The sequence below is a fragment of the Lycorma delicatula genome, chromosome 8 (genome assembly GCF_047948215.1).
Source record: "Lycorma delicatula isolate Av1 chromosome 8, ASM4794821v1, whole genome shotgun sequence".
Taxonomy (NCBI): Eukaryota; Metazoa; Arthropoda; class Insecta; order Hemiptera; family Fulgoridae; genus Lycorma; species Lycorma delicatula.
Genome location: NC_134462.1, coordinates 121,686,224 through 121,700,076, shown reverse-complemented (window position 1 = coordinate 121,700,076; position 13,853 = coordinate 121,686,224). Strand labels below are relative to the sequence as shown.

The window sequence follows — 13,853 nt, the reverse complement described above, 5'->3', positions numbered from 1 at the left end:
CTTAACATGGACCATGGCAAGCCTGCCTTGCCATCTCCCTTGAGTGATCTTCACCCTCTGGAGGCATCCCTGTACACGCTCAGAAAGAGCCTTGGCTTCTTCAGCACCATCTTTAAGTTTCAGCACCACCTTCAGCTAAATACCCTGACCCTGCTTGCCGCTCAGAGTCACTCTTAGTTTGAGAGAACCTCTATATACAGAGAACAGAATACTAAAGTTCAGTAAGTTCCTATGTCCACCCTCTTCCGACCCGAACTGCAGGGAATGGAATGCTCAGTGGCATCAATCAAAACCGCCGATAACCAACCTGCCAGGTCTCAAGATCAAAAATATCCAGATCCCTGTCCAAAAGAATTGTGTCAAACCTCTGCCAATAGGCTTTCCTGTGCAGAAAACGCCCATGCTGAACTGCAAAATTACACCTATAACCATCACTCAAGCCACCAGGGTGACATTTGAGAGTACTCAAAGACAATAAATCGATTGTTGCTTAAGCAACCATCCATTTAATATGCTTGGATTTCAATTGTGGCAGAGTAGGTGGGATTAGATGGCTGATGGACATTACACGCATGGTATTTTTCCTGATGTGAGGAGTATGCGGGGCGCCTCTTGAGTGTCTCCTAACAAATATCTAACAGTCTCTTTCATGCCATGGTGGTTCTAGGGGTAGTTTGTTTGTTTCTGCCTGGCTGATTTGTGTCTGTGTCAGTGGTATGGTATATTAGATGATACCTTTCATATTTTACATGTCTGTCATCGGTATGATGAAAGATGATCAGAGGTAAAGAGGCAGCTCAGGGATATTGGGTCAATTTTAGAAAAAACTAACAATAATGAAACTTGCAGAGAAATCTCCTAAACAAAATGAAACGGATTAAATATACATTACATAATAAAAATTTTACATATATATATATATATATATAAAATTTTTTTTAAGGAAAATGTAAAAAAAAAGTTTTTTTTTATAAGCTATATAAAAAAAAAATTGGATGAAAACACTAACTTTTTGCCAGCAATATGTGTGCATCTTATTTCAAAAGTTAGCCTCATTTGTATTTACTGTTATTTTTTTAACACAAAAGTAAAACCATAGTTTTAGGCCTAACAACTATTGTTAAAAAATCTAATCGCATATTGTAATTGAGAATACAACAAAACCACTTACTTTGTGAGTATTCCTCTCCCATTTGTGGTGGGTACTCTTCATCCCAATCAACGGTATCATCATCAAGTAAAACAACTACATGGCATTCTCTATCTCCTCTCTGTGCTGAATTGACCATCAGTGGTAGTATCAACTCCTCTAAGAAGTATTCGAATTGCCTTGATGCACCTTCATTGGAAAGCTCATGTAACAGTCCTCCTATTACAAATACACACTTAATCTCCTTTCTAACACTAAAAAAAAGTCTGTGATAAATGTAGGTGATTAAAAAACAATTATTACTACTTTAAAAATTGCTAAGTATAAAAGTTAGACTGAAGGATCAAAAATTGTCCTCAATTGATGAGTTTCTTCAATTATTAACCCTGAAATGAAGCAACGAGGTGGTGCACATAGTATGAGTGTATTCTTCACACATAAAAAAACATTATGCAGCCAAGCCCAAATCAAGAGTAATAAGTGCTAATAACTTTTTATTTTGGTATTAAAGGAATCCTTAACAACAAATTCTGAGCAACTAAGCACATGGTGAATGGCTGAATGAAAAAATTACATGAAAGTCAAACTTTTTATCAGCAACTCATGAGATCTTGCATCATGGCAACACACCTGTACCTGCACAATGAGAGTTTATAGTGAGAAAAAAAAATTTGTGTAAGACAACTTTTATACAGTTAATCTGGCCCTGTGTGACCTTTTTCTTTTCGTAAGATAAGGGAACAACACTGAAAGTGATGCATTTTGATGAGACTGAATACAAGAGCAAAACAACAACTCTGTAAACAATTCTGCAAAATCAGTTCCAAAGCTGTTTTTAAAGGCGGCCTAGGTGCTGATCAATGTGTAGTACTGAAGAAAATTACTTTTAAAGGGGAATACAGTGATATTCAACACTAAGGTACACAAAAAAATTCTGTTACAGTGAGATCATGGACTTTGCTTTCAAATTTCTTATTCCTAACACTACTGACATAGATATAAATATGCAACAATTTTATTTACTTTCAAAAACTGATAACTTTTATAAAAGCAAATTTCAAATTATGAAATGGACTAGGCTAATGTGACTGATATTAATTTTGAATTATTCATTTTATTTGTCTATTATTGCTAGCACTCCCTATTATTATTTGGTAGTTTACTTCTGAGGAAAAAAAACGATTTAACCTCAATGCTGAAGCATTATACAACAGTTAATTTTAGAACATTAGATGCAAGTTAGTCTTTACCCTGATAACTAAGTAAAAATAGAAAGATATAATGAATAAATAGTTAGTGACAGAATGAAAAAAAAATTTAATTGTGAAAACCCATATAACTTAAGGGTTATTATAAAATTATACTCTCTACTTAGATATGTCTTTATCTAGCAAGCCCTTGGATAACTATAGCTACAATAACTCTGTTATTTACTGAAAACCTGCATTACAAGTAAATTGCAGTTTTTTTGTTTTTTTTTGAGGGCGAAAAATATCTGCATGTTATCATCGCCCGGATTTTTTTTTTAAGAAAAAAATAAATAAATAAAAGTAATTTAAACTAGTAGATAAAAGTAAAACTTAAAACTAATATCACAGGTAAAAAAATAAAAATAAAAGCAAATACAATTTAACAAAATTCGAGATGGGTGAAAGACCCATTCTCACATAACAAAAGCACTAAAACAATATAAGAAAGCTAAAAAAAATAAAAACACTAACATAAAGCTAGGTTAAAATCTAAAATAGTAAAAATAAATAAAACTTAAAACTAATACAAAATATATAATAAAAAATTAAAACTAAATTAAAAAAGGGAAATATAACTTAAAACTATTATGTTTAAAGACACAACTAATATCACAAATGAAATTTTTAAAACATAAAAGCAAAAAATAAAAAAAAAAATAAAATAAAATTTGACAAATTCCGATAGGGAGTGTAAAAGGCTTCCTACTCGGATAACAAAAACAAAACACAGAACCATAGAAATTAAATTTTTATATTAAATTTTTTGTGTTAACCCTACACTACATAAAAACAGAAACATCCGGTTTAAAACTTCATTATCATTGCACAAGACACCACAGATGTTTCTGGGTAGTTTAAATTTACGATGCAATGCCGCATAACATATGCAATCCACGAGTATGTGGCGCACAGTTATGCGGCAGTTGCATCATGTGCACAGGGGTGTGTCCTCTTTTCATCAGGTACTCGTGTGTCCTATCCTATCCAGAGGACTACTTCCTCACGCTGCGATTTTCTACATGGAGTCCCACCCATGGCAACACAGAATCTTTAATCTGCCGGAGTTTATTATCAACAGTAGCAATCCAGCCACCTTGCCACCTTGATCTTAAAGATTGTTTTACATAATTAGTAAAATCTGAAGTAGCAACTCGGGTGGTGAAAGGAGGTTGATTGCATGCATCTTTGGCAGCGGAATCTGCATGTTCATTACCTATAATCCCTACATGGCTAGGGACCCGGCAAAAACTTACTTCTGTGTTGTGATTATTCAACTCAGCGATTGCATTGTAAATTTCAATGACGATAGGATGTTTGGAATAAAAGTTTTTTAAGACTTGGAGGGCACTACACGACTCACTGCAAATAAGGATTTTTCTATATTTAGGGTCAATGATATTTAGAGCCTTATTTATAGCGTTAGTTCAGCGGTAAACACACTCGTAATACCGGGTAGACCAAACATATAAGTTCTTTCATTGACAACAAATGCACAACCAACGTTATCGTTTTGTTTCGATCCATCGGTGTATACCACCGCGTCTGGGTTCAACTTGGACAGAACACACTTAAACATTTGCTGGAAGACAACAGGTAGTGTTGATTGTTTATTGTATGTGGTAAGGTTGTAAGGAGATAGAAAGCCATGTCTCTTCAAGTACCATGTAAGCCTGCGGTTTACCATTCTCTCCATTACTTTACACAAAACACTTATTAAAGAAATAGGGCGGTAGCTTGAGGAGTTGGTTTTGTCTTTACCAGGTTTTAGTACTGGTATAATAAATGCTTCTGACCAGCCGGGTGGGAAGACTTGTTCAGAGAATAAACCATTGTAGATATTCAAAAGGTGTTGTAGTGCCGAATTAGGAAGGTGTGAAAGCATGGCAAGGCGAATGTTGTCCGGTCCAGGGGAAGTGTCACGTGAGTTTTTAAGTGCATGTAACAATTCCGTAAATAAGAATGGGATGTTTAATTCACCAACCAAATCACCAACGTTTAACAATAATACTTCTAACTGTATCTTGTACCTTTGAAAATCATTATTATATGATGAAGTGAGAGACACAGAGCAGAAAAATTTTGCTAAAGTATTTGCCACAGCCGAAGATGATGAAAGGACTTCTCCTTCATCAATAAGACTGAAAATAGATTGTTTCAGTGATCCGAAAATTGTACGGACTTTTTTCCACACAGTAGACATGGGAGTAGTGTGCGAAACAGTGCTCACATATTTTGTCCATGAACATCTCTTAGCATTCAAGAATACTTGACGGCATACCGCTCTAGCCCTGCGATATAAATTTATATGTTCAGTTATAGGCCTACAATTAAATTTGCGTAGTGCCTGCTGTCGATTCCTAATAGCATATTTGCAATCATCATTCCACCATGGAATGGAGGGATGTCTAGGATTACCCGATGTTTGTGGTATATATCTGTTGGCATTCTCAAGTATCATGGACGTAAAAGAGGAACATTGGTAAAGGATGTTCACACCATCGTCATACTGTGATTGGAAGGCTTTATGGTATCCATTCCAATCCGCCTTTTCAACAATCCATCTCCATGGCATTCTTTTAACCTCACTGCCGTGAAAGTCATCACAAACAGACCAATTAAGATGAGGGGGTAAATTCGGTGAGCATATGGAGAGATCGATGTTAGATACATTACCAGATGATAAAGACATGAATATGTGTGGTCCATTATTCAGTAGACAAAGGTCCAAGTCTTGTCTCACTCAGTTTATCATATTTCCTCAAGTAGAGTAGAAGGTTGAGCCCCAGGAAATGTGGTGGGCATTGAAGTCTCCTACTATTAACGATGGAGATGGTATTTGTATGAGGAGATTTGAGACATCTAGAGCACAAAACTCAGTGTTCGATGAGAGATACAGATTGCAAATATACAATTTGAAGGGGATAGAGACCTTTACTGCAACAGCAGGAATGAGAGTGGTTAGTTGAATCCTTGTAACAGACACCCCATTCTTCATGAAAATAACCACTCCACCAATCTCTCTACTGTGTACTAAACAGTCGTATCTCTCACAGAAGTATCCTCTGAGTGTTATTGGGCCATGTTGTAGAAAATGAGTTTCTTGGAAACACATGATTCATGATGATCATGTGCGTGCGCCAGTACTCTAATAACTTCAATGCGGGACCGAAGACTTCTAACATTCCACTGAATAATGTTCATAAGGGTAAAAAAAAATAAAATAAAAAAAATAAATTTAGGAAACTATATAAAAATTAGTTGTATGTGATTCGGTTTTTCTTTTTTGTATTTTTTATTTTAAAGAACTCTGATGCCCTGGGATCAGGTGGTTGTTCAACCATATCCTCCAGTATATGAGGTGATGGTAGAGAAGATTTATTTGAATGGGATGCCACAGTTGACATCCCAGAGGGGGTGGTTATGTGGGTTCCCTTTACGGGGAGCTTATTAGGTGGCTTACTGCCAGCTGTGATAGTCCCTGCCTGTACCAGTAAGACTTTGGGAAGAGGGACATTTGTATGGATCGCACTGGTGGATTCACTAACTGCAACGAAAGACTTTTTATTCATCTTTGTCAGCTCTGAAATAGTGGCTGTAAGTGAAGCTACTTGATCAGAAAGCATCTGAACAAGTTTTTTAAGATCATTGCAGGATCCGCACTGCTGATTACTAACATTTGTAGGAGTTTGTTTCAATGTAGCGGTGGCAAAAGATACATTTGGTTTAACCAGGTTCTGTGAATTATTTATCATTTTATATTCTCTGCGTGCAGCCGGAAAAGATAACTTCCGATCAGTACAGATTTTAAGAATTGACTTTTCTTCTTTAAAGGTTGGGCAATTTCAGAGTGGGCTGTATGTAAACCACTGCAATTTGCACATTTTTCACCTTCTTCACAGTTAGTGTCATTGTGACCTTCTTTAGCACATTGAGCACAGATCTCCGTTTTTGAGTAAGATGTTAAGCAAGATGATGACCATATCCTTGGCATCTGAAACATCTCTGTGGGTTGGGTATGAATGGTCGTACCCGAACCGAGAGGTAACCCACATTAATCTTCTCTGGTGGAACAAGGAGAGATTGAATGTCAGTATAAGAGATGGTGTCGGTTCTTCTGTTCCGTTCTGCCGTTTCATTATACACTTCAATTCAACAACATCTTGGGGGCGAAGCTCATCAACTATTTCAGTGATATTTATATCTAACAAGTCTCGATAATAAATTACTTCCTGGCTCATATTTAACGATTTGTGGCATTCTGCACTGATATTTATAGCACCCATATTACAAAGACATGATAGATCGACTCTGTTCATCGTTGAATGTTTCAATCAGAATCAATCCGTCACGTAATTTCCTGATGTTCTTCGGGGGAACCACTTGCACCTGTTATAGTTTTGTTTATTAAGAAATGTGAAATCTTTTGGAGCGAGCCACCTTCCTGACTATTTTGGAAAACAATGAATCTAATATTTTTAGAATTCAAGCCTAATGATTTGGGGTTCTCTTCAGTAGGACTTTTATCCTTGTCAGACAAAGCTGATCGAGGTCTTTTCACAAGACTAGATATGGTGGTTTTTTCAGATGGACCACCAACTATCATTGTATTTATTATTGGAACTGAAATTTTGGTCCCATGAGTACTGGCAAAAAATGGACCACTCCAGCAGATCGCACGCGTACTGGAGCTAGAGCTAAATACAATTGGGTTCGCCCTGGTGCCCAGAGGACATCGTTCGAGACTCACTACGTAGAGCCATTCACCCATCGGCACGATTTATTCCCACCTTTGGTTACAGTTGCGTTTCGTAAGATCTCACAACAACACCGAGTGTAAATGTAAGAAATATCAGTGTAGGATGTTGTTAAGTAATTGTGTGTGTATGTTGTAATTTATGTAGTGTTCTTGGTGTAGTATATGTATAGTGTAAAGTGTTCTGCAGCTGACTGTATAGTGGGGGGAAGAAAAGCTGCAGAGGCCAGGCCTGTGGGGACGCCAACCCCCAAAGTCTTAAAGAATAAGACTCCCCGTCAGGGCAAATTGCAGTTTAGACTAGAGCTAGTGCATAATGCAGATTTTTGATTAATAAAGCAATTGGATAATTTAACTTTAATGCAGTTAAGTTACATTAATTGGTACAATTACTACATCAAGAAAAAAAACTTACAGCAGGAAATATACCGTAAGAAAGAATTTTTATGAATGTTGACTAGATAAAAGCTGGCTATCTTAAGTGTAGGAGTAAATTAGCAAAGTGATAGTTTGCAAAGGAGGAAAATATTTCCACTTATTTTACACTCTTCTTCATTTTGGGATTTAGTTCAAATGTTTTATTTAACCAGATTAAAACATTGCTACACTTTATTCCATTATTATAGCAAAATTTAATACAAATTCTCTGCTCCATTTAATTATACAAATAAAAAATCGCTGATCATACCAAAAAAAGTTTACTTAAAATTTCTTCTTAAGTTTAAAAGTTTTAAATAAACTTTTCTTATTTAATGATTTTCTAATCTGCCTACAACTCCCTACCTATTTCTCCACTCTATACATTATCCAAACCACTTTAATCTGTAGTTTTCATCCTATCACTGATAATTTGCTCCCTATCCTCTGAGGTATGAGATGTATTCAAAAAGTAATGAGAATTTTTAAATTCCACGAGTTGTATTAGTTTGATTCTTGGGATTTTTTTGTTGTTGTATTGGTAAACAATGTATACTGAAAAGTATCTGTACATTTTTAGCCATATTGGATGTTGAGTTTGTTGTCAGCTGTCAAAAGGATAATAAATGTTTTGGTATGATCGGCGATTTTTTATTTGTATAAATAAATGAATTAGAGAATTTGTATTAAATTTTGGAATGAGAATGGAATAAAGTGTAGCAATGTTTTAAAATGTTAAATATTGTTTTTGGCAAGTCTGCTATAAGTAAAGCAAGGGTTTACGAGTGGTATAAGCCTTTCCAAGAATGTCGTGAAAACACTGAAGATGACGAGCACCACAGTCACCCATCAACAACTGATGAAAATATAGGAAAAGTGAAGGAAATGATTGCCGAATCACAATCAGAGAGGTCGCTGATGATGGTGGGATATCAATTGGCTCATGCCATGAAATTTTTTCAGATGTTTTAGGTATGAAACGTGACAGCAAAACTTGTTCCAAAATTGTTGAATTTCGGACAAAAGCAGCAGTGAATGGAAGTTGCTCAGAAGTCGTTAAATGAAGTCAACAACGATGCAGAACTACTGAAACGTGTCATTAATAACAGGTGATAAAACATGGGTTTACAGATATGATGTCAAAACTAAGGCTTAATCATCCCAGTGGAGGTATTCTGGATCACCAAGACCGAAAAAAGCTTGACAAGTATGGTAGAATGTGAAGGTTATGCTTAGGTTGAACTGTGTTCAAATTTTAATGGCATAGTGCACCATGAGTTCTTGTCAAAAGGTCAAATGAACAATAAGGAGTATTACTTACAAGTTCAACGCTGTTTGCGTGAAACAATCCGAAAAAACGCCCAGATTTGTAGTGAAACAATTCATGGCTTTTGCACCATGATAATGCACCTGCTCATACTTCATTGCTTATTCGTCAATTTTTAGCCAAAAACAACATGTAATGATACCTCAGCCACCATATTCACCAGACATGGCCCCATATGACTATTTACCATTCCCAAAAATAAAGAGAACCTTAAAGGGTCATCATTTTACAAGCATAGATGAGATTAAAAGCGAATAGCTGAAAGAACTTAACAGTATTCCAAAAATCGATTTCCATAAGTATTTTGGGGATGGAAAAAGCACTGGCATAAGTGTATAATATCTAATGGGGACTAATTTGAAGAGGATAACTTTAATTTAGATGAATAAAAAAAATTCTTCCAAAAAAAACAAAAATTCTTGTTACTTTTTGAACACACCTCGTATATTCTATCGTTTCTTTAAGGTTTTCAGCACACTTCTAAAAAATTCACTCACTGCATACTTTTTTCTCTTCATAAGTTATCTACTTACAGAATCGCTATTAAATAAATAAAATCTAAATCCATCTCTCCTGTTATAGAAATTCTTTTTTTTTTTACTGAACATATACAGCGATAGAAACCTAACAGCCACTAGCTCTCTTAACCGATGTAACACTATACTGTTTAAGAAAATTTCTCTTCTTTTAAAATCTTTACTTTTACCTACAATTAGCGTACATACACATAGGATCACTTCTAACTACTCAGGTACAAGTTTCGTTTTACAACTATCTGTAAATATAATCTTGCAGAAAATTACAACTCAAAAGCGATATTTTATAAAGCGTATGTAAGTAGCAACATAATAATTACAAAAAGGTTTTTAAACAGTACATAGATTAAAAAAAACCAACATTAAGTAACATTGGGTATAAGAAAATGGATATGCAACCATTCATTCATTAACATGCGCTGTTGGCATCAGGAAAACAAACTGATCATGAAAATTCCGATTATTCCCAACTCTACCAAGAAAAATTTGGGTAAAGTAAGCATAAAAAAATAAGATACTTACTCAGGTTCTGACATTTAATCGTATTGGCATCAAACGGTAAAAGAAGGTAATCACAAGCTTCCCTAAGTTCTTGAACAGATACAGTCGGTGGACATCTAATAACATTTCCTTTATAATATTCAAGCACGGCTCTGAATACTGTAGCCGATATACCTTCAGCTAACTCATATTCCCCTCTTTCATTAGGATGTGTATACTCCAAACTTGAATTAAACATACTGTGAAAATAAATAAAAACATTATTTTATTTAATCCTTGTTAATGAAACTTTAAAAATCAACATGTGTTTATTTCTATAAATTCAGAATCAGTGGATGCAACGGTATATTCTTTCTCACTATAAATCTCTTACTGAACATGCTATATTAATGAATAATTAGTCTTTATTGTTATGCACATCAATGTTTTAGTACCATCTGTCACCAAATCAAAGATTCAAACTAACTCATTTAATATATGGAGATGTCATTGTGTCATATTTAACTGCATTTCACTTCTGATTCATAAAAATGTGTAATAAACATTTAAAAAAAGGGACATTCCATAAATAATACAAAAATTTTGTTAGAGATAATTTTGATTTTCTTAGTAGTTTTCTGGTTATGATGATGAATAAAAATTATAAATTTGGATATTACTTATGGATATGAATTAAATACAACTTCTGAATGAATTTCAGGTAATTTACCACAAAACAATCAAATTTGTATACAAACAAATTTATAATAACAGTAAATATGTTGTAAAAATACTCTTTTAACAAGATAATCTCACTGAAAATAAAATTAACTTAAATTTTTGTGAAGAATATGTTACCACAAAGCTCTCCCTCCTTGTTATTACGATTTATTTTTTGTTACTAAAATATTCTGAAATGTTAGGTTACTAGTTAAACTAACACTATAAAATCCGAGATCTGAACCAATTTTTAAAAAATATTTCTTCATTATAATTCCTGATTCTAAATCAAATTTTTTTCTGCAAATTTGTAATACTTTCTCAGCTCCATTAGGTTTATATTAATAGAATTTGAAAATTATTAAAAAGCTGAACAATTAGTTAAACTGTTTTTTAAATTAGCTAGGGATTTTTAATGTATTTTTACTATTATATAAAATACAAACGAATATAATATTGAAGAACGTATTACACAGACACACATACTGAAACTGAAAGACTGACAACTTAACCTCAACAATTTGCTTATATGCTACACTATCTGTTGGATAAATCGTAAACTGAAAGTCATATGATAGAAACTCATTTTATAATAGGAATAGAACATTACAAAGAGAACATCAATACTGTTAAGTTAAGCAGTCAAATGTGCATAATCAATTGTATATTTTTCAGTGTAAAATTGTGCCTCAAAAATTACCTCTACCCTAAATTATTAAAATAAATAAATAAATAGATAAGGATCTTCTTGAAAAGAAGATCACAAGTGATGTATCACTTGTGACTGGAGTCCGCAGTTATTGTAAAAAATATTTCAAATCATTGCTTTTCAATTTATATAAGAGTGTAGATTAAAAGGTAGTTTAATAATTTTTTGTTACTAGTAATAACTTACTAAAAAAAAAATTGCAAAATTCAATAAATAGATCATCGGTTCAGAAATAACTATTTTTTTTTCTTTAAAAGAAAAAATCCTTTTTTCAAAGTTTTAATCAATTAACCAATTTATGCCATTATATCCATTCCTTTTTGTCTGTACTAATCTTATTTAACCTTAACAAATCTACTACATCCTATATCCTCAATTATTTGTTTTATGAAAACACCTAACAGATTACAAAAGAGAACAAGTAACACAGGGTGGTTATACCCCTAATCAAATACAAATATAGATTTTCCTCTGTGATACTTGACAAAACCAACTCCCAAAACCACAATTGTGCAGAATCGCAGGTAAAAATAATGTCTACTGCATTTTGTAATTTTACTAAAAATTAATAATATTTTAAGTAATTGGTATGGAAGTTATTAAATTAACCTACTGAATGTAACTTGAACAATCTAATGCACTGTCAGTCTTTGGTAAATATACACATACATTTGCTTACATCCCTAAAAAGTAATAATTACTCTTTGAAAAACAATCTTTTATAAACAGTATAGGTTTTTAGAGTGTATAAAATTGTTAATTTTTTTGGTCGTTTTATTACAGATGCACGCTAAAAACTTACAGTCCTCAAGAAAAATTTAATTCACAATTTCAATCTTAAATTTGTCATATGAGGCTCAGCTGATAAATTCTGCACATACATGCGTAGCATGGGAATAAGAAATATTGGAACGAAATAAAAAATGAATAAAAGTACAATGCCTTACCTACAAAATGCACTATTTTTTTCTCAATATAATCCCAATTTACACTGATATACTTTTCCCAATGTGTGACAAGTTTCTGCATTGTCACTGAAAAATTCTAGCGGTCTTTCTTAAATCTAAGTGGCCACAGCTTCCTTCACCTCATCGTCGGTGATGTAATGATTACCTTTGAGATTCCTCTTGTGATGAGGGAAGGAAGAAGTGGAAGTTGCACAGAGCCAAATCCAGCAAGTATGGCGGATGTGGAATTGACTCAAACTTCAGCTTGCAGAGAGCCATCAAGAGAGTTTGTGTGGTACCCATCGTGCACAGATTTTACGGCAACCCAATTAGATAATGGGTGATAATTAGATATTAGATAATTTGATAATGTAGCCTACTCGTTCTTTAGATATACCTAACAGAATAACAATCATTGTTGGGTGATTCGCTGGTCACTTTAAAGCAAATAGCCCACCCCCTTTCAATGTTTCTCGTCAGTCACATCTGTGACTGACTATTTCTTGTCAGTGATTGTCCGCTGTGAGGTGCGTTCTCAATTGTCGCTTTACTGGTTTCACATTCATGAAATTTCAAGCCTAACTATTCAAAGTACGCCTTTCGACGGTTTCCATACTATAAACCACTTTTAAAATTAAAAATATTCGTAGCATTCACATTTTCTGCTGCTAAAAATTTGATCACTGTGTGCTGTTTTAACCGTGTTGACATACTGGTCGTTCTTGACTCCATTTCAACTGCTACTGAAAACAAACCAGTAAAGGATTTCAATGCATTATCGCAGGTTTGTAGAAGGGGGATTTTAGCTATCATGTGCTGTCATGCCCAACTCAACAGTACCTTTGTCTCCGTATATCATGCTAGTGTGCAAAATTTTTCAGCTGAGCCTTGTATTTAATAAAAAATGTAACTTCAATATTCGAAATTACGCAAAGAAATAATCTTTTAAAAGAGATAACAAAAACTTATAATAGTATTGTTTTTAAATATCAGTAATTTTGTAAAATACTCTTATAACAAAATTTTTGATAAAATCAATAACTGAAAATATCATCTTCTGTTTTAAAATAGTCACTAATTATTTCACTAATGAATTTCTATTGGATATCATCAATCATAATTCTAATTGAACACAACTGATTTATGAAAGCATATGAAAATTAATTGAACAAATCATGTTGTTCATATGAAATTTATGAACATATTAAATAAAAAAAATTGCAAAACTTAACTTTACTACTAAAACCATATATAGATATAGATATGATTTTATGATGAAAAAATATTACACCTTGTGAACCAATTGAGAGTAAAGGAGGAAGAATTAGCAATCAGATATTTACAAATATTCACAGATCTTAGTTAACAAGTAAACTGGTTAATTATCTTCTTAACCGAGAAAATATAGTCTTCTGTTTTAACATTTTTGATAAATTCAATATAGCTTAGTCAGCCAATTTACTTCATTATCAAAGAAAAATTCTTATTTGGAATTAACCAGTTGATTCCAAATTAGAAAGATTTTTTACTATAGATTATGTATTATACCTTTTTGAGATAAAAT

General features: G+C 33.4%; 1 protein-coding gene across 3 annotated transcripts in view; it reads right to left on the bottom strand.

Annotated features, from left to right (window-relative positions):
- mri (BTB/POZ domain-containing protein mrityu) overlaps window positions 1-13,853 on the bottom strand; it is a 68,125-nt gene that overhangs the window by 16,849 nt on the left and 37,423 nt on the right. For 2 of the 3 annotated variants that reach the window (XM_075374058.1, XM_075374060.1), the window contains 2 exons: window positions 9,956-10,173; window positions 1,172-1,369 (listed from right to left, as the gene is read on the bottom strand). In XM_075374058.1, the coding sequence (XP_075230173.1) occupies window positions 1,172-1,369; window positions 9,956-10,173 (416 nt within the window). The remainder of the gene's footprint in view (window positions 1-1,171; window positions 1,370-9,955; window positions 10,174-13,853) is intronic. The other variant, XM_075374059.1, reaches the window with a different exon arrangement.